The following is a 25,734-nucleotide window of genomic DNA, read 5'->3' as shown; positions in this document are numbered from 1 at the left end:
TAAGCCTTATTCAGCATCACTAAGGGCTTTTAAGCCTCTCACCAAAATGACTTGAGGATACCACACGGAACTTAAGAGACCTTTGATAGGTCTACATTAGTGGTACTTAAGCTGTTTTTCGTTATTGTTTTTATTCTTTTAAAGTAGGGAACACTTTCTTCCCCCCCCCCCCCAAAAAAAAGAAAGAGAAAAGAATGGCAGCTAACATTTACTGTGTGCTTACCACATGCTTGGCACTGAGTTAAGCATTCCATGAGTCAGTGACCCTCTGAGAGGGTACCAATATCATTTCCAGTTTTAGGTGAGGAAACTGGGGCACAGGAAGATTAAGTCACTTGCCCAAGGACACACAGCTAGGAAGTGCGAGAGCTGGGATACGGATTCACATATTCTGGCTCCACAGCCTCTACTCTTATCCACTCCTGGAACCCCAAACAGGACACAGAAAAAAAGTGGGGGTGTTCTGGTGGTGGCAGAGGTTGAGTGGCACAGCCTTCCCTTCTCTCTCCAATGCTCAAGGATTCTAGAAAACACAACGGGAGAATCTACCACTCACCACTATCTCCTCATTTTAGGCACAGACCAGAGGAGTGACCTGACTTGTTTGTGTGTAGCTAGGGTTCGAATCCTGGTCTCAGAAGTATTTTGTGGGTATTGCTGCCATTTCATCCCATAAGGTTATGGAGAAAGGCATGAGGTCAGGGACTGTCCACCAATTTGGGGCAGATTCCTATCATTTCTAAAATAATTACAATGCTCAGATTTTTGTTTGAAATTCAAATTTTTTTTTCAACATTTATTCATTATTGAGAGGTAAAGGCTGAGCATGAGCAGGGGAGGGGCAGAGAGAGGAGGAGACACAGAATCTGAAGCAGGCTCCAGGCTCTGAGCTGTCAGCACAGAACCCGATGAGGGGCTCGAACCTGAAAACCATGAGATCGTGACCCGAACCGAAGTTGGACGTCCAACCGACTGAGCCACCCAGGCACCCCTGAAATGTAAATGGCAATTCCTTCCCTGTGCATATATTTCCTTGCCAACCTCTAATGGTATGGATGAGGACATGAAAACACATCATACCAAATACTTACTCGCTGTGATTTTAGTACCTTTGAGGTCAATGAACTTTTCATATATTTAAAACTCTTAATACCATCTAAGACATAAACTCTTTGAGGATAGACAGGGATTGATCTCTGAATTCTCAGTAACCCTCACAGGACCTGGCACACAGAAGAAACTACAGAAATAACTGTATCTGATGATCTGCATTTTACCTTTTGTCTTTATTTGTCTAGTTGAAGGACCGGACAGACTAGAAAATGAAACATCCACGAAAAAGTTAAGATAGGTAAAGACAGAAAGGAGGCCTGATTAAGTCGCAGAGTCCACAATGAACAATGAAATCAAATAGAAATTGTACAATTAAAAATGAGAAAGAGAACAGACCTGTCCCCTCTTAACAGGCACTTCTCTTGGTGCCTCGTGTTCTGCTGTTTCCGCATCTCCGGCAGCATTGTCAGCATACTCCCAAACCACGGTGTCTTCCTGAACATCTTTAAGGTTGAAATTTCCTAGTTTGTTCAACGAGAACCCTTCAATCTAGGAAAAATTAGACACACGCTATTATTATAAGGTAGAAAGGATTCGATATCAACCAGAGCATTATTAATCCTGGAAGAAATGGAAACACACTTATAGCTGGGCGGGCGCCTGGGTGGCTCAGTCGGTTGAGCGTCTGACTTTGGCTCAGGTCACGATCTCACGGTTCCTGAGTTCAAGCCCCGCGTCGGGCTGTGTGCTGACAGCTCAGAGCCTGGAGCCTGCATTTTGTGTCTCCCTCGCCCTCTGCCCCTCCCCCGCTCACGCTCTGTGCCTCTCTCTCAAAAGTAAACCTTAAAAATTTTTTTTAAATTAAAAAAAAAAGAAAAAGATATCGTTTCTGGGATACCTCCAAGACATCTGTTAATTTGAAAATACTTTTTAAACTAAAAACCAAGGTTTTAATTGGCAAAAGAAATGGTGACTTTGTGAAATAATTTTTTAGTGAAGAGTCTGGGAGAAGGTAACATGGCTTAGGCCTAGAGCCATGGGTTCTGGAGTAAAACTGCCCAGGCCCTGACCTCAGCTCCTTCCTGGAGCTGTGAGACTTCCAGTCAGTGCTTGCTTTCTTCCCGTCGCAGGTTTTTGTAAAAACGGGTCGCAGTAGAACTTTCTTTATGGGATAGTTGTGACGTGAAATAATGGACATAAATCACTGACACAGGCCACAACACGCAGTGAATACTCAATCTAAGAAACTGTTTCTATCGATGTTGTTGGGATGCAAATGGCTAAAGAAAACAGTTTGGGCTTAAAAGTTCCAAGAAATTTGGAACAAAGTTGAACAGCTTTCTTTATTGTAAAACGGGACTGATCATAGCCTTTAAACAGGTTAAGTGACCGACTCTTGATTTCGGCTCAGGTCATTATCTTGTGGCTTGTGGGTTCGAGCCCCGCATCAGGCTCTGTGCTGACAGATCAGAGTCCGGAGCCTGCTTCTGGTCTGTGTCTCCCTTTCTCTCTGCCTCTCTCCACTCTCCCTCTCTCTCAAGAATAAATATTAAAAACATTTTTTTAAAAGTGCCATTAATTTTGGAAAATTTCAGTCATCATTATCCCCAATTATTTCTTCTGTTCCTTTCTCTTCTCCTTCTGATACTCTCGTAATATATATGTATCACAACTCCTGGTAATTGTCCTGCAGTTCTTTGATAGTCTGCTCTGGTTTTGTTTTTTGATCTTTGCTTTTCAGTTTGGGAAGCTTCTACTGAATGAAGCGCACTGATTCTTTGCCCATCTGTGTCCAAGCTACTGATGAACCCACTGAAGGCATTCTTTATTTCTGTTACATATTTTATTTGTAGCACTTCCTTTTGATTCTTAGAGCTCCCATCTATCTCTCCACTTCTATTACCCACCTGTTCTTGCACGTCACCCATTTTTTCTGTCCGAGCCCTTAGCATTTTAATCTAAGTTATTTTAATTTACCAGTTGGATAATTCCAATGCTTGCTCTGACTCTTTAAACTATGGTGGGGTTTTTTTTTGCCTTTTTAGTACGACTTGTAATTTTCTGGTGGAAAGCTGGTTAGGTGTACTGGGTCAAAGGGACAGAGACAGGCCTTTAGTGTGAAGGTTTTGTTTTTTTTTTTTAGTTTTTTTTTTTTTTATTTTGAGAGGGAGAGAATCCCAGGTGGGCTACATGCTCTCAGCACAGAGCCCAGCTTGGGGCTCAATCCCATAACCTAAGCCCAAATCAAGAGTCAGACGCTTAACCAACTGAGCCACCTAGGCACCCCAAGTGTGAGGTTTTATTTTGCTAGGAGTTAGGCTATGTGTTTGTTGTAGCTGTAGATGTCAAGAGGCTAAAACTTCATCTGGTGTCCTTGTTTTTGTCTCCCCTGTTGTCTTTGGGTTTCCTAACAGATTTCTTCTGAAACGAGGTATTTCTGTTATAATCCCATTTTATGCAGGAGCCCTAATGATGTGGTGGTAAGGTCCGGGGGGAGGGGAAGCATTCTATATAGTCCTATGATCAGGTCTCAGTCTTTTAGTGACTGAGACCCTCCCCCTGCCTTCCCCCAGGTAAGAAGACAGGAAAGGTCAGGAAAGGGGCTGGAGTTAGGTACTCTCCTTTCCTCCAGGTCAGTTAAGCCCTGGTTAAAAGTTTCCCTTGAAGGCAAGCTTGTTTAGAAGAACAGAATGCTCTGGGCATACTTTAAAATTGCGACTTTTTCTCTCACTCGGCCAAAGCACGAGGGGATTTTTCTTGGATCTTCACCCTGAGAAGCTGGTGGGGGTTCCTGGAAGTAAAACCTGTGAAATTGTTGGGGGTCCCCTAAGACTGGGGCTCCCTGTTATTTTTCACGCTCAAGCTTGTCCATACTGAGCCTCCAGAGCCATAGTCTAAGCCTTCCTACCCTGGTATAGGCTCCGTTCCTGGCCTCCTGCTCTGATAAGTTATAATTTGCTCTATTTGCCTGTCTCTCCAATTTTTTGGGCAATGGTTTTCCCTGTGACCTCAATTCTCTGATGGATCTAAGAAGAGCTGTTGATTTTCACTTTGTTTAGGTTTTTTTTTTTTTTTTTTTCCCCCTTTTTTCTGAGTATAGAGTGATGACATCCAAGCTCGTTAATCCAACAGACTGGACCGGTTCAGAAGTTAGAGACGAGTTGATTTTATACACAGAGTTAAGGGTTCCACTTCGAATATCTTTCCCTTCTGGGTTCTTCCCCTTTATCTGGTAGCCCTAATTCCTCTTGCCAGAAAGGGGACTGGTTTTTCTCGCAGAGCTGCCTTTAGGGGTAAAGCCACAGAAAAAACGGACACTCGCTCTGTGTTGGCCACCTGCTCCAAGGTCTGACTTCTCTCCGAAGTCGGCTTGAACTTGTTCAGTCTCCAGAGCGTTCGCGTTGTTGGTTTTTTTTTTTTTGGCATTTTGTTGAGAATTTATAGCTGTTACTTATACACGGATCACTTGCTTAGGAGTTCATGCCTCCATTTCATAAGTAGAACCTGACTTCCTATTGAGGGAGAAAAGGACTACATTTGTTCTCCTACTTCGTTTTAGGAGCTTTACATTCATGGTCTCATTTCAGAATTTTTCAGATAAGGACTCCGAGGCTCAGAGAAAATAAATTGCTGGAGGTCACAGGGATATGTATAAATAACAAGAGCTGGAGGAACTGTAGGGCTATCAAACTTTAAACTAATCTTCTTTCCATTACATTCGTTACCTGGCATCCTTCATGTGTAAAGGACTGTTTGCTAAAGGCTAAGCCTATATAGCCCAAAACAAGACAGATCCCAAACAATATTTACTAGGAGACTAATAAGATATTATTGTAGTGGACAAAAGATGATGAGCAGACAAGGTTAAACCTATTCATCAGTCATTATTCACTATGATTTCAACTTTTAGTCAAATCAAGGTCTACTAACAATACATGGAAGTTAAGAGGTCAGCGAGGACAGCCCCCAACATGGAAGAGGTCTGCATAGGTTGGGAGAGAATGGCTGAAGAATTTCTGAGGAGACAGATTAGGGCACAGAGGTAGGATATTCTAAACTTCTTCATGGAGAATTTTGTCTTATTCATCTGTGTATTCCCTTCAGGGCCAAATACAATGACAAACCTACATGGTGTTTTAAAGACTGTGAAGGAATGAACAGTTTGGATACTTTCATCCACATAATTTAGAAATCTTCAATGGATTTTCTACAAAAATAATGATGTAAAATTTCTGGCACCAATAAGGGACTGAAATTAACTTCTTTACCTTCACTTGCTTTATATTTCTGTGACTCTAGCAGAAGCTTCTAGCATTGGTAAGACTCTAGTACTGGCAATTGACTAGCTTAAAACATTGAAAACTGCAGATCATTTTAGTTCAAGCAGTTGAGTGTGCCTTATTTGATCCATAGAATTCAATTCATGTTTGACCACCACATACCTGTTTCTCTCATTAAATCTTAAATGAACAAATGCTATAATCACAATCAAATTCAGTGTCACCATAGAGAATTTCCAGTATCACTGCCTAGGATGTAATATACTGGCCACAGAAAAGGGTATATTGATACTACTGTAGTCTTAAGTAAATCCTTAGGAGAACCCCCTTACCAGAATAGAAACATCCTTTTTCCTGCATCCTCACAGCAGTGACAGAGGACTACTCAGAGGTGACCAGGACCCAAGGAAAGGCATATCTCACCAAGACAATAGTGAGTATGGGAACCCATACAATGTGCTCTCAAGAGTCTAACTGGTTTGGTTCCATCCTAACGTCCTGTCTCTATTGGACTAACATGAGAGGAAAACTTCAGAGACAGACTCCCCTCTGGTCTGATGGAAGAGGTTCTTTATCGGCTAAGGGTTGACTGTTCTCTCTTCGCTCCATCAGGAGAGCAGTCTAGCAGACACCCGCTGGGACCGTGCATCCTTTCAGTTCAGTACAAGCACAGAGAGGGCCCTTCAGGCCACTGGGACACAGAGCCGACTGTGATCCCTCTGCCGGGACCATTTACAAGGGGCTCATTCTGCTTTAGTCTTTGTTCCTAGGACCCAGCAGGTCCTTGCTTAATTCTCAATCTGTTAAGTACAAAGAAAAAACTTTTCCCTATAATCATACAATTTTGCTATGTACCCATAGGTAAGAGCTACTGCCGTAGAACATACTCTCCTTAAATGATGAGAATCCTGGGTACAGTAGGAAGAAAAGTGGTTAAAATACCAAATGTGCCCAAATAAGCTTTTCACCAAGGGAGACTTTTTATACAGTTTACATATAAGATGTTCTCAAGATAAACACTTAGGGTTTAAAAGTGAGGTTTCCAAGAGGATGAGAATGGTATCTTGACTTTGAGACGGTTTCTCCTTAAATCCTATTTGAATAAACCAATTCAACCTTAATTTATGCAGGAAAGAGTGGCCACATCACTGAATTCTGAATCATCTTAAACACGAAAATATTATTCAAGCGGTGACAATGCTCTGCATCTTGCAGTACAGCCAGCAATCTCAACTCTTTCCTTTTGTTTCACAGGGAATGGGGAATGCAGAGGGCTGAGAGACTAGAAACAGAAAGTTACAGCAACCAAATGCTTCATGCAGTCTGTCTGGAGGTGATTTGTAAATTCAAGTATCTAGTCATACTCAGAGGAAGTATGTACCAAAGGATAAATTTAATTCAGGTTCACATTCTCTTGTTTAAAACCCTTAGGCTCATGTGTGTTTCACAAATCAAGAGGGTTCTCAGTTTAGAGAACTATTGCTACCCCTAGCACAGTATAGGCCAGCATCTGGTAGTCAAATACATTAATATTTCAGCAGTGAGAGGCATGAATGTTCAGACTAGGAGGAAAAATAAATTCATGTCAGTTCTGGTTAGGTTTTTAGATTTTGAAATTATGCGTAAGCAACTGTGGCCCTGTAATAAAATCACTATCAGATATATAAGCAAAAAAATGTTATACCCATGATCCTAGATAAACAGGCAGAAGGGGTTCTTTCCTCTGTTGCAGAAAGAAAATGGCCATCAGGGCGAACACATATGGTGGCAAACCTCCTTCTTCAGGGTGATCTATACTGCAAAGCTACAAATGAGAGAAAAAAGAGTAAATGTTCTTTTCTATCAACGTATCATTTACACAATTTTTTCTAACACCTCTAACTTCGGGACACGTGGGTGGCTCAGTCACTTGAGTGTCTGACTTTGGCTCAGGTTCTGATCCTGTGGTTCGTGAGTTCGAGCCCCACACTGGACTCGCTGCTGTCAGCACAGGGCCTGCTTCAGATCCTGTCCCCTTCTCTCTGCCCCTCTTTCACTTGCACTGTCTCTCAAAAATAAATAAACATTAAAAAAACCCAACCAAACAAACGTGTAACTTCATTCCTGTGTGTTAGATGGTTTACTTCTCAGAATAGAACACCACAATGACAAAAAATAAAACTTCCTCATACTTTTGAAGCAACCACTTACTGTGGTTGAGTGGCAACTTCAATTTCAAATTTTAATCTCATTAATTAAACTAATATTTGTTATTTCATTTTTTAAAAAACTTTAATTTATTTATTTTGAGAGAAAGAGCATGTGCACATGTGTGCACAAGTTGGGGAGCGGCAAAGAGAGAAAATCCCAAGCAGTCTCCACACTGTCAGCGCAGAGCCAGATGTGGGGCTTGAGCTCACCAACCAACCCTGAGATCATGACTTGAGCCAAGATCAACAGTCAGACACTCAACCGACTGAAACACCCAGGTGCCCGTGTTATTTCATTTTTTGACACCCATGGCAAATCCACTCACTTGGTGAAAACACTTATTTATGAAATCATGGAGTTCCTGGTTGGCTCAGTCAGTTAAGCATCCAACTCTTGACTTCAGCTCAGGGTCATGATCTCACAGTTGGTGAGTTTGAGCCCCAGGCTCTGTGCTGGCAGAGTGGAGTCTGCTTGGGATTCTCTCTCTGCCCCTCCCCCACTCATGCACACGCTCGCTCGCTCTCTATCAAAATAAATAAATATTTTAAAAAAAACCCACTTATTAATGTAATCAAAATGACAGTTCAATCCCAAGTACAAGCCAACTGGCTCTGCTCAGTTTAGTGGTTCCCTCATCTGAAGCTACTGCCTTGAAAATTCACGCATTGGTCAAAAAGATGATTGGGGAGAGAATGTAGGCAAATTCATTAGCACTAACAGGAAAAACAATTTAAGAGCATAGCCTACTTAGGGATGAAGCAGGAAGCAGCTTTCAAAGGATGGCATATTGTAATTATCAACTCACCCGGTTAAGGGTAAAGCAGTCCCCTGTTTATCCCGGACTGGGGCAACAGGGACTACCTACTGTTACTGTCATATCTTAATTAGTAAAGCTTTGGCTTTTCTCTACAAAGCACCTACCCAGAATCTCAATTTTATAATCATGATGGGACCTTATGTTTTAAGGAAATACTAAATGCTTAATAAATATTGAGATGTCATATTTAAAACATTATAGAAATGTAAGCACGATGAGAGAGTGGCTGCCATTTTTGGAGTCTCTGGGTACATTATTGGAAATGATATGAGAAGGTTTACCTCAAACTTTCCTGTGCCTAACAATCACCTTGGGAAACTAGTTAGAATGTAAATTCTTGGACCATATCCTCTGGGATTTGACCTATAAATCTGATTTTTAATAAGCACTATAAATCATTTTGATCTTTTGAGCAATACTGTCATAGTGAAATAGAAATACTAAATTTTCCTTTCCGTAGACATTAAAATTTCTGTTCCAATACTCAGATGCCTATTCCCTTCATGTCTATAAATATGCATCCAAACATTTAAGATTAAATTAACCATGCAAAAATCAAAGCATACTGTTTATGCATACATAGTATGTATTTGTGCATTTAAAGAACTCAAACCTACCTTTGCCCAGTACCTAAACGCAATCACCAAAGGAACCAGCTTTGATTCAAGTTTTCCAAGGGCAGTTAAATGGTTTGTTGTCAGACAAGCATTTTCATTTCCTGCACTCACTTTACAAAGAAGACCACTGGTGGGGTAAAGGGTGGGATGGGAGAGGAAAAGAGAAGGATAAAAAGTGTTATGCAGGTATCAGGTATCTTTTAAACGCTGACAACTAATTTACACTGATAATAAAGATCTTCAAAATGAAAATTAAAAACTTACTAAATCTTTATGGGTTATTTAGGCCATTGCATTAAGAAAAAGATAGGGCAGCTACTCTCTGAGCGAATTTTATTTTTCAGAACTAGAACTTTGTATTTTCATATACTAAAACTATTTCTGAGGGGAAATGAAAATAAGGAAAATACTGTAAGATGTTTCAAATGAGAGTATGGATTCATCTTTGTAAGAATAAAAGAGTGTTTTCCCAAGAGTTGGAGGAATCTGCCTAATGAAGACTCATTACAGCCTACAAACCATCCATTTAACGTGGTGATGATGCTTCCAGATGGAGGAAGAGACACACGGGGGAAGTCACACTAATTGTTATTCAGTGCTGCTAAAAATGCTGCTGAAAAGGATGGCAATGTAAGGTGGCTCGATCAAGTAATGATTTGATAAAGTTGTTTTATACTGAAACCAAATGGGTCAAGATGCTTCCTCCCTATACTTCCTTTCAAATAATTCTATTCTTCTTAAAATAAAACACCTTTTCCTCCTGCATCAAATGCCAAAAGTATAGAGAGAATGTTAATAGTGAGCCTGTGAAATTAAACACATAAGAAGCCTGTTATTCTAGAAACTGGACATGAAGATAATAAAGTACATGTGCTTCTGGCAAGTTTCTATTTAATATATAAACAGCTTAAAGAAACGGAGACCTTTGCTTTTCTCTGCACACCACCACTGGTACCCTAGCATGGAAGTCTGCGTCAACATCAACAAAAGACTCTGAGGAAAGAAGAAAAAAATATTAAGTAGGTTAATTAAATTTTGTTTAAAAGCAGAACTAGATAAAGTACAAGTTGTGACTTAATCTGTTCAGCCTTTTGAAAGATGATTATGAAACAAAGCTGAGATGACTTGAAAAGGAGAACAGTATTATGTACAATAATCAAGTAATCACATTAACTTAAAACCTTCATTTCGCAAAATTCACGTTTGATTAGAAACGACTACATTACTGGATCAGGACAGGTAAGTGTTATGTGGATCAGGTAATTCGAAATGTGGACAGGACACTGGAAAACAAAATTGCTGCAAAAACTACTAAAATATCTGGGCTCAAAATACATCTTGACTGAAGTAAGAAGAAATGTTTAAATGTTTCAGTCAACCAAAACAAGAAGGATGGGAAAGACTAATTGAGATGAGACTGTTTAATGAGGCCTACAGAGAGCATTAAAAACTCAAAGTCCTAAGCTGGACATTACTCCGGATGACTAGTAACCCTAACCGGGAACAAGTGTTTGCTGAGTTATTAATCAGAGTTGGGTCGCATCTGTTTATCGTCTATAAAGTATTAAGTTAAAGAATAAAGCAGATCACACTTTAGTTTTGCCCTCAAGAGTAAATTTTACGTATTTTGCATCTTTTTAGTCTGGGTTTAGGACTCAATCTTTACAAATTGTGACATTATCAGCAAGCTAAAAACTTTACTTACAAAACAGTTATTTTGCATTGTAGAACAATTAGCAGGACTCCCAACTAGCTAATAATTCATGGGCATTTGCTTTGGTTTTCTGTTTGGATATTACCCAGAGAAATAATTAAAAGACACATGACTTCCTATTTTCAACATCTGACAAATAAGATATATCTAAATTACCGAGAAAATAAAACAATTAAGAGCAAAATATGGGAAGAGTTTGGCCTTACCACTGTTCTTTAAACATTCTTGAACAAGTAAGAGAACATCTGGCTGAGACATCTAGGAAACAAATCAATGAATACATCACGAATCCATATATACTTCTATTTCACTGAGATAATACACAGTCATCTGAAGTTATCCAAAGACCTTTCCAAATTAGAAAGCACACTGCTACCCAAGTAAAGAAATTAATCATGCTATGTGCACACAAGAGGCATGAGAGATGAGCACCAGATGAGGGCAAGAGACCAGTTACACAGTTAACTCCTGATTAACTCATTCCTGAGGTAATCGGCCTCACAGCAAATCTCAAAGACATGAAACTGTTAATATCACCTCTCCTCTAGAAGACTACTTCAGCCCTGCCTCTCTCCAATCCTTGCTCCGCATAGGAACCAAAACCACTTAACGTCATAAATCAGACCTAGTCATGCCTCTCCTTAAAACTCTCAATGGCTTCTTATTGCCCTTAGGTCACAGTGCAACTTTTCCACAGCCCACAGATCCAGCATGTTGGCCTCTAGTCTATCCTACCTTAATGCTGCTTCTTTCTCTTGGTCCCTCCACCTTGGCTATACAATCATCCCTTCAGCAACTTGAATAGGTCACACTCATACTGATTTAGGGTGTTTGCAAACGCTGCTTCCTCTGCCCCAAACACTTACCCTTTCACTTCTCCACTCTTATTCATCATTTAGAGCCTAGCTTAAATGTTATCACTTCAAAGGGGACCTTCATGACTACTGGATCTACACATCCCTTGTTCTTTTCTGTCACAGAACGTTGTTCCCCTGCATAGCTCTCATTACAATGAACCGTATAGATGTAATTACGTATCTCCTCCACCAGCTATGAGTTCCATGAGGGAGAAATCCTACCTGTTTTGTCCTCTGGAATCTAGTATAGTTCCTGGCATACAACATGGACTCAGTGAATATTTGCTAAATGAATGATGAGACTAAAATAACCACTATACTGGTAAATTACTCATCAGAATTTAAGGTTAAAGGAAGAGTAGAATCTATTGGTCAGTTGACTATGTAGCTATAGCAGTTAGGGATGGCAAGAAAGGAGTGGTTGTAAAATAGACATATAGGGTACTTCCCTTTATTTTTATTTTTTTAATTAAATATAATTTATTGTCAAATTGGTTTCCATACAACACTCAGTGCTCATCCCAACAGGTGCCCTCCTCAATGCCCATCACCCACTTTCCCCTCTCCCCCATCCCTCATCAACCCTCAGTTTGTTCTCAGTATTTCAGAGTCTCTTATGGTTTGCCTCCCTCCCTCTCTGTATCTTTTTTTTCCTGCTTCCCCTCCCCCCTGGGGAGGGGATCCACATATGAGTGAAAACATATGGTATCTGTCTTTCTCTGCCTGACTTACTTCACTTAGCTTAATACCCTCTAGTTCCATCCACATTGCTACAAATGGCCAGATTTCACTCTTTCTCATTACCAAGTAGTATTCCATTGTATATATAAACCACATCTTCTTTATCCATTCGTCAGTTTATGGACATTTAGGCTCTTTCCATAATTTGGCTATTGTTGAAAATGCAGCTATAAACATTGGGGTACAAGTGCCCCTATGCATCAGCACTCCTATATCTCTTGGGTAAATTCTTAGCAGTGCCATTGCCAGGTCATAGGGTAGATCTATTTTTAATTTTTTGAGGAACCTCCACAGGAACCTTCTTTATTAACTAGCAACCCAGGCAAATGGGCATAAGCCATCTGCAACCTGGCCTGGGGAACCACCAACAGATAAATAGATAATCTATGAAAGTGCCTTCCAGGTTCAAAATTCTGAATCATCAACATCTTTTTAAATTACACTAAACCAGAAATCCAGGCTAGGTATGGTCCTTTAAAAGCACAATTCTTTAACGAAGTAGATGTGTAGAAGAGGAAACCCAGGAGCGAATAGAGCTTTTGGGTCAAAAATGTTTACATATACACACGGTTTAAAATCTGAAATTCTCTGATGTTAGAAAAGTTGACTTTACCAAGATAATTTAACCTTCTTAAGATAACAGAATCTAAAAAGCCCCATTAAGGTAGGCAGAAGAGCATAAAACTTGAAATTTTAGGGAAAAAAAGCTGCCACCAATACATTTACACTATCTTCAAATATCTAAAACATATCAATACATAGCTCATATTTGAAAAAAAGAATTTCCATACCACTCTGTGAAAATTCCAACATTTCATTTTGTACTTACAATGGCTGGAAATTGAATGTCGATGTTTACATCTGAATTTCTGAAACCTAATCTGCTACAGGATGACCCATATAATCTCAGAGAACAATCTGAAAAAAAAATTAAGTAAGTCATAAATAAAGTGAAATTTCTCAAAAGTCATAACAAAACACTGCCATTTCAGGAATGGAATCACCAATTAAAACTACACATGAAAGAAAGACAGTATTTAAGTCTGGCATAAACAAACTAAAAGGAATCGTTGACTCTCTGCTGTTGTCTTCATTTTTATTTTACGTAACAGGGAAGGCTATACTGTCTGTGGTTTAGCTTAACAGCCACGCTTTTCATGTCAAGTGTAAAACATGTCTAAAAAAATTTCTAAATTATTACTCTTCATTTTGTGCAGAAAATACTATTTGCAATGATTTTTACAATGTGAAAGTCAAAAAGGGCTGCATAACTTTGTCTCAGATCTATAAACTTGATAGTATATTAAAGAGTTAACGGAAACATTTTACCTTTTAGAAAACCTGCATAGGTGTAATTTACTATAAAGATCATGTTCAGTAAAATAACCATAAAAATGACCTTCAGCATAAGGTTACTTTTCAGTAGGAATACTCATTATGAACAAAAAAGCCCTTAACATAATACACTCTATTTCAGAAAACTTTTGAAAATAATTATATCACTGATATTAACTTAAAATGCTAGGCAATAAGCAATTCGCTCTTCAGACGAAGGGGTGTGTGTGTGTGTGTGTGTGTGTGTCCTGCCTATATTTACATACAGCATTTTCCCTGCTAAGTTTTACTGTTTACTACCATTGTGCCAAAAAATTATTCCTTCTCATCAAGGGATTTTTTTTTGTGGCGTTTTTAAGGTTTGTTAAATCAAGTGATTTCTTTGAGTCTTAACAGTCTTCCGTGACAAAGTACATTCAGTTTTACAATGGAAATCTATGGCAAAAATTATTGAAATTACATATGCCTTTTCAGGAACTTGTCTACAATGTAAAGGATGAGACACAGAAATGATGAAATGAACAGATATCTGCCCTTTATTTTTATGAAAGTATACAGAAGCATGAATGATGTACTATATGAATGATTTTTCAGTAGAGCAAACAGTTCTATGGGTGATATGGTGATAAATTCTGAATAGTGACTCCAACTCTCACTGTGGGTCAGAATCACTTGTGGAGCTTTCTACAAAATAGTTTTCTCTGGCTCCACAGGCAAAACTTGGAAAATTAACCAACAGCACACAAGATCTATTACAAAATAGTTTTCAGAGCTCATTATAGATGTTGCAATTCTTTTGAAAAGTGGTTAAACAGAACTTTTCTGGTACATCTAACCTGAAAATTACTCAAATGTACTTCTTAACTCAAAATACTATGTCAATTTAAAGAGACAGAAAAGTAAACAAATATATGCACAAGGGATTCACAGTGCCCCAATAATATGGGGCATTTAAAGTACCTGTGTACAATGAAATTCATAGTGAAAACAGGTTTAAAGACAATGCACGTAAAAGTCTTTGTTACCTTAGGGAAAAGCCAGGAGAAACAAAAACACACAAAAAACTAAGAGCTTCAGGACACGGCAAATCAAGTTCTGTTAGATGAAAATCGCTACTCGTAGGAAAAATGAATGAGGTACTTTTAGGTAGCTAAATAGAAAAACAAATCTAGAAAATACCTGGTAACTTGTGTTGGAACACATTTTCCATGATACGTTTAATTTCTAGTCTCTGTTCCAAGTTCTCATTGTGTAAGCCAAACTCCTGTACCACTTTGTCAATGGCAATACCAATTGCATTTATCTGGGAGGGTGTAGGCGGGGGTAACGTAGTGAGCAACTCTTCCTCCTGCTTCTCCTTTTAAGATCAATATTGAGATTAAAAATGACTCACACAGTTTTTACCTTCTACCATTCACTGAGACAACACCCTGTAGAATACTCTGGAATTATTTTTCTTAGCTCTCCCTCTCACCTTAGCTGTGTTAGTCTTCATCTCATCAAACATATATACTTCTTTATGCACATAAAGTGATAACAGAAGGCAGGAATTAGGAAAAAATGCAGGGAAAGAACATTAAAAGCAGCAATGACAAATTATTTGTTTTATTATGACTGGCATAAGGGCATATACCTATGTCCTATTAATGATTTCATTCATCCTGATACTGTTCTTAAAGAAATTCACAAGACTGTCCCGCAAAACATACCTGACCAATGTAAAGTATTTTGGCTAAAATAAATTCAATAATATAGTCATGTTATTAATATCACAGTCTTAAAGAGAGGAAAGTCAAAAGATGACAAGTAAAAACAACTGAAAAGTAAAACATATTTGTTTGGGTTACATTAAAGTTACCTTAATGTTTTTCTTGTGCCTCTTCTCTTTGATATGCTTATGGGCAAATGCAATGGATTCAATTAAAACATCACAAAGTTTGCAGGTGTACTTAGCTGTAGGGTAGTTTCTTGGTCGCTGTAATTCAAAGAGATTATTTATAGAGACATATATATGTATCTTCCAAAATACAGGCAAACAAAAATTAGCCAGAAATGATTTCCCCATCACTTTCAAAGCTGTTAATATATTATTGTCACTCTTTACTATCTTAATAGTCATTTTTTTTTGAAGTAACTATTAAATCAAACTATCACTTTTATTTTTTAACCTGTAGTCCTTAAATACTAATAACTACAGTAGGATACCTGACTCCTCAAAGCACATATTCCCAATTACTAACACAGTTTAAACCAAGACAACGATTTTAAGTAACAAATAAAAGACATTACCCTTTTGAGCCTGTCAATGAAGTCTCTCTTTAATCGCTCCTCTGCCTGCTGTAAGCCCAGGAGCTCTTTCATTGAAAGCACAGACTCATCAATCACGGGGCCTTCCAAGTCTCCGTCCTGCTCATTTTCCTCATTTCTAGACCTCCGTGGCTTCCGAGGTCTGGATCTCTGCTTCTTGTTTTCTTAAGTTAGGGGGAAAATATTATTGGCAATATTGAATAATACTGCTCTGATGAAAAAGCAGACCGTACATATTTATGACGTAAATCATGTGATTATCAAAATGACATCTGAACACAGCAAAAGGAAAGCTCTTCCATGGATAAAATGCGTGAGTATTCATTAACCACCTCATCTGGACACATTAGTCCTCAGAAATCTTCTTTTTGGAACACTGAAAAAGAATCCATTTCAACCAATGTGATTTTCTCATTTCTTCCTGGTGTGCTCCCATACTCAAGCAATAGTAAAAATTATCCTCTGAAGGCAGGCATACTTGGAATTCTAATATACCTAGTCTGTCATAATTACAATGTTAATGTATCATATTCTAGTGTGCCTGTACGTATACTTGCCATTCCAATGAAAACTATCCATATGTGCTTTCATTTTTTGTAAGTGAACAAGCTCAACAGAGCAAAGGACAACAGGGTATCTCCAAAGAAGTCAGAAATCAACTACATTCTTATCTGGAGTGAAAATCCATCATCTAGTTGTAAATTTACCTTTCATGTGATTGGGCCCTCCTCCCATATTCATACAAGAAGTCCAGGCCAAAATTTTATTTACTGAGGACTAGTTCCCATCTTATCTTTACTTTCATTTTAGCTTCTTTAAACAGCCTGCACACTAAGCACATTTCAAAGAAAAACGACCAGTAGTTGGAAAAAAAGTTTTCTGTATGTACAGACTAATTCATTTAAACTCTGCTGTTAGTTCTACAAGCTTTGTAACTAATAAAACTTTTTTCCTTTTTTTAAACTTACAACTTTTCTATCTGGGAAACTGAAGATGACTGTGGGATTGATCTATAAACAATGGTTTTCAAGAGCTTTGATAACTTCTATCAAGCTCTGAAAATGAAGCTACCAGTAATACATATGATCAAAATAAAACTCATTTCCCCAATTAAAATGGTGACAAATGGTTTGAATAATGTTTAAGTGGCTTATCAAAAATTAGTCTTTCAAAATAGAAATGTACTGAAAAGCCCTGCATGAACCAATTCCTAGGTCAAGTTTACAGTGGAACTCATTTCTTCTATGGCACTTACAATGAATCAGTTGACTGAAAAAAATTCTGAGTCAGAAAAGGGAGGTACAGGATCTCTAATTTGAAAAAAGCTACTGTGAACAGCTCTAAAGAAAAAGTAGCAAGCATTGTGCTTAAAGTACCAGAAGGTGAATATACAGTGAAATTCTGTGAATAGCTTCTATAGTATAAGTGGCAATTAAAAGAAATTAAAGTATTAGGGCAAATAGTTTCTTTAAAAAGGCAATCAAAATGGACCAAATAAAATACTAAAAGGTAAGTATCATTTGCAGACAAAAATCAGTCTACTTTAATACTTAACACTCCTCTACTCCCAATTAATTTATCATAATCTTTTAAGGACAGTGCTCTTGGTCTGCATGAACTTTTTTTTCTTTTTTTAAGTTTTATTTTTGAGAAAGAGAGAGCAGGGGAGGGGCAGAGAGAGAGGGAGATGGAGAATCCCAAACAGGCTCCACACCATCAGTGCAGAGCCTGAGGCAGGGCTCAAACCCACGAACCGTGAGATCATGACCTGAGCCAAAACCAGGAGTTGGACACTTAGGACGCTTAACTGACTGAGCTACCCAGGTGCCCCGGTCTGCATAAACTTCTGAGACAAGAACTTCTTTTAACGTAGCTGTGTGTCTATTCACATGTAATTTGCCTATCATTACAAGGTCTACACCAAATAATTACATCTGTGATTTCAGTGTTCATGATAAGTTTCTTACTTTGACGCTCATTAGAGATTTACACTAATATGTGCAATACCCATTAGAAAAGTCCACATTAGCTTACAAAACTGTAATTGCTATGGAACCCAATTTCTTTAACTCCTCCCTTCTTGATCACAAAGGCTTCTCACCTATTTGCTGTCATTTTTCAGAGTGACTTCGATTTCCCTCCAAAGAGTACAATTAATTCCTTATTGCTTTTTTAAACATTTTATTTTCAAGTAATGTCTACACCCAACGTGAGACTCGAACTCACAACCCTGAGACCAAGAGTCCCACGCTCCACAGACTGAGCCAGCCAGGCACCCCATTCCTTGTTTTTATACAGAGAAGTGGATGGCTGCAGAAATTCAGATGATGATGACAGCAGCTGTCATTACTGAGTATTTTTTTTATGCGACAGATGCAATGCAAGCACTTTATATGCACCGCCTCGCTTAATCCCTACAGTGATCCTGTCATAGATGCTAATGTTATCCCCATTGTACAGATGGGGAAAATGCTGGCCCAAGAAAATAACTTGGTTCAGGGACACATGACTAAATCAAAGTTAACAGGATTTGAAGTAAAGATTGAAGCATGGATGGAATTCTGAAATCCAGTCTTTTATCTAACAATGTAAGAACTGGAAAGAACTTACTGAAATCCATATCCATTCACATTTAGAACAGACTGTAACTGACAAGACAGTATCACCTTCTGAACTGAGTTTCACAGGACTGCATGGTAAAAATAGCAAATAAAATCTCATTGACGGGAATCTTGGAAGGATAAAGCTGGGTACTGCTAAAGAGTTCCCATAATTCGAGGAAGGCAACCTAGCTCATCTCATGTGTCTTGTAACATGAATTCTCTATATACACTATTCCAAGTCTCCCACATTTTATTTGCATATGGCCCATTATTCCATTCACAAAGGACATGTGTATTTGAGTGGATATTTTCCAGCTAAGATCACTAATGGCATTGTCCCAAATACATTACATTGGCAATCTAGGATATGTGAGGGATGAAGTACAGGGCGGTAACGTAGAACTGAAAGATAGAAAATAAGTATTAAAAAACAAAGCAACTCTAAGATAATTTTCATTATATCTTCTCACATCATTTAATGAGACCCTTGCTTATTAAGACATAATTCTGATTCAAGAAAATTTCAGGCCCTTTAACGAGATTCTTTTTAGGATCCTGAGTGCAGTGCAAAGTTTATACTTCAAATTGAATTTCTCTCTACAGTAAGCAATTTTATACCACAGCTTAAAATTATTTCCTTTCTGAAGATTTTCAAGGGCTAGAAGCTGAGCAGTCCTTCATTTAGCAAATGTGAAAGAACATACCTCTTTTTCATATGGAGAGAATATGGGGATTTGGGGATTGCCTTCAATTAAAAGGATAGTAAAAGTATGTACTTCCTGTTCAAAACCACTTAAAAGCAACTTTTTTGGTTGCTTTTCAGACTAAACAAGAATACATATATGAGGCTTTCAGTCTGTTAACAGTCCCTATCAGTATTTGTCTGGTTGCAAACTTTCGTTCTATAAATCTTTTGTTTCTATAATGCTACTCAAGATCAACTTTTTTTTTTAAAAAAAACTATTGGTAACTAAGTTAAAATGTCCATGTCCTACCTGGACACAGTAATACAAAAATACTTAAATGTACACAGACTTTTAAAAAGAAAAACACAAATCAAAAGTCAAGAAATTATCAATACATGCTCCATTTCCCTCTGTCAAATTCAAGGTCCAGTGAGGCCGTTAATGACCAAAGCAGCACAGTACTCAATTTCAGGTTCACTTCCTCATCTACCACCCAGCATAATCAGTCTGGATAAATTTAACCTTGCCAAGCCACAGCTGCCTGCTTTGCAAAATTGTGATTCTACCTTGATATATCACGACAGAGCACTGCATCAGACACTTCCTTCAAGTTCTTTCTAGCATCCTTTCTAGCTTCAAGATTTATGAGGCCAAGATTGTCTCTCCTGACTGATTCCTTTGTAACACCTCATTCTGTTTGTACTCTTTGATACAAGGAATTTTCTCTTGCTTTTCCTACCTTAAGAAATATAAAACAGCACCTTTTCTCTCATTTAATACTATCAAAAGACCCTCTAAAAATAAGTGACATTTTTCTCTGTTAAGTATTCTACATGTCCAGGTCACAAAATCAAACTCCTTACCAGTAAAATACAGAAATGTAAGCTGGTCACTGTGAGATAACATGAAAGAAAAAGGCCTCTGGACACCTAGGAGAGTGCCAATATTGCCTAGATGCATTTAAATTTAAAACAAACAAACAAACAACTTTAAAGTGCTGGCCAGTTTGCCACCCATTCTATATGGTCACTAAAAAAAGGCTCCCAGCCAATAAATTTAAAAGCCCATTTTTCCAAGCATAATTTGCATTTTCGGACTAAATACTGTTTTACTTTTTCCTTCATATTTATGAGTTTATTTCATTTCAGTAATTATTGTCCATTAGATAATTTTCTTGTTTATAGAAATTATGGCTACATGGACAAAATCTACTATCCACCTTTGAGAAAAATGTATAAATAATCACTTTGGGGCAATTATTATCAAGCACACCTGGCCCTTAGAAATGGGTTTTGGTTCTACGGAAACTAAAAGGCAAAACTTATCTGTATTTCTGACTTTCGAAACTTAAAGTGTCCCAGTCTGTTTGCCGTGCAGCTCACTGTTGAGCAAAGAAAAAAAAAAAAAAATCCTGGACTATCCTCCTCTGGAGATCGATGCTCCCTCCAAAAGACATATAATCCTCTGAGACAGGAAATCTATGTGGTCTATATTGTGTATTTACATCGAGTAAGATTTTTTTTTTTTTTTAGCTTTATATTCTGTCATTTATATTATGGACACATTCACTATTCAAATACAAAATTACAATACATAATTTAGAAAATACATATACACCACTCAGAAAATATGAAACAGTCCCCAGGGGGATATCATCACCCTCTTCTGTAGAAAGCACCAATGGGAAATATGTTTACCGAAGGAAAATGAGCCTCACGGCACAGTAAACTTTTAAAGAGACCAATACATGCAACGTGTTGAAGCTGCCCAAATGCCACGATTACAGTTCTTAAGAGTATTCGCATTAAATAAGCAGAGACTATGAAAAATTGGAACTGCATTGCTGAAAATAATAAACCTCATTTGGATGACAAAGAAAAGATACTGCGACTTTGGGCTTGTCACTTGACAAGTTGGAACACATTACCAGGGCTTCCTGCTTCCATTTCTGACATGGTTTCTAGGCTTGTCAAGTCTTTATGAAACAGTCGTCTTACAGTTCTGCAGCCTCGTCCATCCTGCCACCTATATCCATCTTCGCTTTCTTGAAAGGAGTCTTTTCTTGGTCGGTTTAGAACAGGAATTCTAGGTCCCGGTTTGAATTCCCTCCAGCTGTCTGAATTACCAGCAAGTTCATCAGAGAGCCATCTCTTACTCTGATCTTTGTGGTTGTCATTCATCCAAGTGGGCTGACTGTAAATTGGGTTTTTAAATGCATAGGGATTGCTGGAAACAGCATACGGTCCTTTTCTGGGGGTATTCCCATAGTTCCCTGGTGTTAATTTTTTTTTTGGAAGGCCTTTTTCCATTTTACTGCTATGGCCTTTAACATAGTCATCCATTATTAAATAATCTTGCTGGGGGTGAGCCCTTCTGAAATCCTCATCATCTATAGTTCCTCGGTCTTTAGCGCGTTTCACAAAATAAGGTTTTGCGGCATCTCCCATGGTCTTTGACTTCAGTTTTCTTACTCTGCACCTGGAAGAAGGCATTTTGGGAAATTATCAAACCATAACAAGATATCATACCAAGCATGTGAAATACCACACGTTTATTGCACAGGTGCTCAAAAGTCTGTAAGAAACTCTTCCTTTCCTAATTTCCATCACATCCTAATAATCAGCACACTACACCAAAAGTTGGGAGGCTTGCTTGAGTCCTATAAGTCTCCATGAAAATTAGTACTTACTATTTAACGTGACGATTACATCTGTGACTAAGGGAAGCTCCCTATAGTCTTGAGAACTGCAGTCTAAAAAAATGTTACTCACACCAAGTTGGTTGGCTTTACCTATAAAACAAAAGCGCTCCTCCACAAAACAAAACAAAACCCTCATCCCAAGCCTACGCTGTTAGAAAGCTCCGGAAACAGTCTTAAAAAAAAAAAGTTGGCAATTACTTTCAAGTGTTATACAAAGTAACCAAAACTTTGTGTGAACGTAGCTCATCTCCTCTCAGCTTCACTTTTCTGTCCCTTCTCCGACCTCCAGGGAAGGGCTTCGGCTCCCCCTCACTACCACTATTCAGAACCACAGGCTTCGGTCGCCTGGGCTAAAGAGGGGCTCGCTCCCCACCAAGAGTCCCCTCTAGCGAAAGGGACTGGGTTTCCCACCAAGAGACAAGTCCAGCTCACCTCCCCAGTCCTCATTCTCTAACCCCAAACAAGTTTGGTTTTGTCAAGAACAGCATTTCTCCCTCTTCAACCCCCCGTCTGATCGCCCCACCCTCGATCTGCCTCAGTTTCCACCCTTCGAGGCCGGAGGCAGAGAAAGAGGAGGCGTCCCCGCACTCCTGGCCACGAAGCCACCTCGGGGACCAGGAAGCAGGAAGTGACCTGCCTCCTCGATGGGGTTCCGGGGTCCCCCCGGCCGGCCAGGGGGCCGGGGTCCAGTGCCTCCACCCAAGTCCCTTCTTCTCCGGCGCCGGCAGGGTCTGCCACAAAGTGAAGATGCGGACTCGAACCCGGGAGCTCAGTCCCCGCCGGCCTGGGGGCTCCCCGGTCCTCGCAACTGGGGCGAGGAGGCCGGCGGGGGAAGGAGCCAACGTTTCTCCCGGGCCGGGCCCGCCCTCTACTCCGGAGACGAGGGAACCCACCGGAGACCCACCCCGGAGGCGAGTCTGGGAGGGACGCGGGGAGAAGGCGCCCCGGAGCACTCACCACCTCCGCCGCGGTCCCCCGCCTCTTCCTGTCCCGGCCGGGCTCCCTCTCCGTGTTTTCCTTCGGCCCCACTTCCGGCGCTCAGCGCTGTCTCATTGTGCGCGAGTCGAAGCCGGCGGTGCCCCCGCCCGAGCGCTCCGCCGCGCACGCCGGAAACGCGCGCTGCGCCCGCAGGGCCGCCCGCCGCCCCGCCCCGCCTCCGCCCCGCCCCCGGCCCGCCCCGCCCGCTTCCGCCGCCGCCGCCGTGGTCGCGCGCACCCTCCGGGGCTCCGGCGTCGAGTCTGGCCGGGGTGCCCCGCTCCGCCCCTCCTCTCCTCTCCCGGGGCCGGCTTCCTAGGCCTCGCTAGCACCCGGGAGGCGCGGGCGAGCAAGCCTCTTGTGCTCCGCGGGAGGCGCGGAGCCCGGACGGCTCGTGCGCCGGCGGCGCGGCTTTGCCCCTGGATGCTCTTGATTGCGGGCGAGTGCAGGGCAAGTGCAGCCTGAATGTGAGGCCTTGTAGCGCTCTTGCTGTTTTTCTGACGATTACGATTCAGTGAGGTCTTAGAAATGCCCGCATCTAAGCCGTTCACCCAGATCCCAGTGTGGTCAAGGGAAATGCTTCGCTTTTTTCTTAGACTGGCTACGGATTTGTTTTACTGAACAACACAAAACCGTGTTTTCGAGAGTCTGTGTAATCGCAAAGGATGATCCGGGAGAACCATGCTCGAAATTTTGAAAGAAGAATGCACACCTGGCATTAACAAACAACTCGGGGTTCCTTTTCTTTTCTTCTTTTGACCGTGTTACCTTCCTTGCTGTCTTGTTCTAAATGCCTTGAAAGCCTCGAACATCTAATAAAATCAGGGAGTGTTGAGAAAAGTTGACAGTTTTGGTCTCTCTGCTTTTTAGGAGCATTTAAATTTAAATCCATGAGATGCTGCGGAGCAAAGGTCTTAGAATAATAATGGACACATAAGCCCTGGGTATTGTCAGGCACTGTTCTGAGGGCTTTACAAATATTAACTCTAATCTTCACAACAAGTCCTCCAGGAAAATACCATTATGCCCGTTTTAAAGATGGGGAAATAGTATTTATGGTAAAGTAAAGGGCGCTGCTGGAAACCACTTAATGAGGCAGAGTCCTTTATTAACTCCTGTCTATGCTAAAGGTGATTTAAAACGTGTTGGTGCTACTTTTGTATAATGCCTTATCTAGATGCTTTGGGGTCTGAACAGACGTGAGAATCTAGCCAATAATCTGTCCGACAGGCAGACAATGGCTTTTAATAGGGTCTAAAGGGAGTGTAGTGATACATGAATACATTTATTATGGGACGGTAGCGTCACCACACCCAGTTGAGTAATTTTTATACAAAAGACCTGGTTGAGGAAAATTCGGCCTCAAGTGTCTCGAGTTCTACAGAATCACTGGAGGATACATCCTTTAAGAATTTAAAATATTTTTTATTTGCATTCTCTTCGATGTGTTCCCCAATGCCTAGCATCCATTCTGAATGTGCTTTTGAGATTTGTCTTGAGGGTAAACGAGGCTCTCTCAAATGAGATGCAATACTAATAAAAAGATAATGGCAACATAGCTTTTTTTGTCCATATTATACTGCAATGGGGATTTAAATTAATCATGGGGATCCTTAAAATCCAGTTGTAAAGTTTGGTTTGATTCTTCTTTGGTTGTCACTGTAGGGAATGCTGAGTTTCTCAGAATCTTTGTGAGGATTGTTTCTTGATCTAGACATATCTGTAGCAACTTGAAGCAGAAATTTTGGGGGCGGTCTGGTTCAGGGGATATTAACACTGCTCCGTATGTTACCATGTATCTTCTGTCTTCAACCACATGCCTGACATTGTGATACATCTTGACAAGTCAACCTTTAACACACCCAGGGCTGGTGTTCTTTTTCTTTGCAGCCGGGGAGTCAGAAGTTCAGGGTTTGTGTTCATAGCTTTGTAGGCCAATTTTTTTCCTAGTGTGTTTTATCTACTTTGTTGAGGGAACTGTTGGCTCCTTCAAATACGTCTGAAATCCAGTGTTCTCTTGCCATGTCCACTACTTCCAACCTGTTATCACCATGATTCACGGCATTGCTGCAATCATCAGCTTTTATTTTTGCCATCCTTAATCTCTACACGACAGCCAGAAAACTGATATTTAAAATCTAAGCCAGACTATGGTTTCCCCCTCAAGACCCCTCAGTGGTTCCCCATTCCTGTGGAAGTAAAAGCCACAGTTCATAGAATGGCTACAAAGCCCCTCCCTTTACTTCTGATCTCACCCCTAATGCCTCTTACCCCTTCATTCACTCCACCCTAGCCACACTACCTTCTTGTGATTCCTTCATCACACCAGGAGAGTTCTTGCCTCAGGACTTTGCACTGGCTGTTCCCTTAACCTAGAATGCTTTCCTTTCTTTGGTGTCTGTTTTGTTCACACTCTCATCTCCTTAGTATCTTCTCTCAAAAGTCATTTCTCCCTTCTTTTTACTTTTTAAAATTTTTATTTATTAATTTTTATTTATTTATTTTGAGAGAGGGAGAGAGAGCGCGCACGCATGAGTAGGGGAGGGGCAGAAAGAGAGGGAAAGAGAATCCCAAGCAGGCTCCACACTATCAGTGCAGAGCCTGACACAGGTCTTGAAACTGAAAACCAAGATCGTGACCTGAGTCAAAAACCAAGAGTTGGACGCTTAACCGACTGAGCCACCCAGGTACCCCTCTCAAAGGTCATTTTTCAGGGCACTGGGTGGCTCAGTCAGTTAAGCACAGAGCCCAACACGGGGCTTGAATTCACGGACTGCAAGATCATGACCTGAGCCGAAGTCGGATGCTTAACCTACCGAGCCACTCAGGCACCCCTGTAAAAACCCAATTTAAATTGT

At 40.1% G+C, this 25,734-nt stretch overlaps 1 protein-coding gene across 7 annotated transcripts in view; it reads right to left on the bottom strand.

The window, feature by feature from the left end:
* Positions 1-23,000, bottom strand: part of TUT7 (terminal uridylyl transferase 7) — a 60,844-nt gene extending 37,844 nt beyond the window's left edge. For 2 of the 7 annotated variants that reach the window (XM_027048189.2, XM_027048193.2), the window contains exons 1-11: positions 22,859-23,000; positions 21,128-21,678; positions 15,894-16,075; positions 15,463-15,579; positions 14,784-14,961; positions 13,099-13,187; positions 10,878-10,929; positions 9,881-9,950; positions 8,958-9,084; positions 7,018-7,137; positions 1,450-1,602 (exon numbers count right to left, since the gene is read on the bottom strand). In XM_027048189.2, coding sequence (XP_026903990.2) covers positions 1,450-1,602; positions 7,018-7,137; positions 8,958-9,084; positions 9,881-9,950; positions 10,878-10,929; positions 13,099-13,187; positions 14,784-14,961; positions 15,463-15,579; positions 15,894-16,075; positions 21,128-21,647 — 1,608 coding nt within the window. In that variant the 5' untranslated portion in view covers positions 21,648-21,678; positions 22,859-23,000. Of the gene's footprint in view, positions 1-1,449; positions 1,603-7,017; positions 7,138-8,957; positions 9,085-9,880; positions 9,951-10,877; positions 10,930-13,098; positions 13,188-14,783; positions 14,962-15,462; positions 15,580-15,893; positions 16,076-21,127; positions 21,679-21,889; positions 22,025-22,333; positions 22,512-22,794 lie in introns of those variants that run through there. The other 5 variants (XM_027048194.2, XM_027048190.2, XM_027048191.2 and 2 more) reach the window with 5 other exon arrangements.
* Positions 23,001-25,734: the final 2,734 nt, after the last annotated feature.

Source organism: Acinonyx jubatus, chromosome D4 (genome assembly GCF_027475565.1).
Source record: "Acinonyx jubatus isolate Ajub_Pintada_27869175 chromosome D4, VMU_Ajub_asm_v1.0, whole genome shotgun sequence".
NCBI classification, from domain to species: Eukaryota; Metazoa; Chordata; class Mammalia; order Carnivora; family Felidae; genus Acinonyx; species Acinonyx jubatus.
This window is presented reverse-complemented; position numbering and strand designations above follow the sequence as displayed.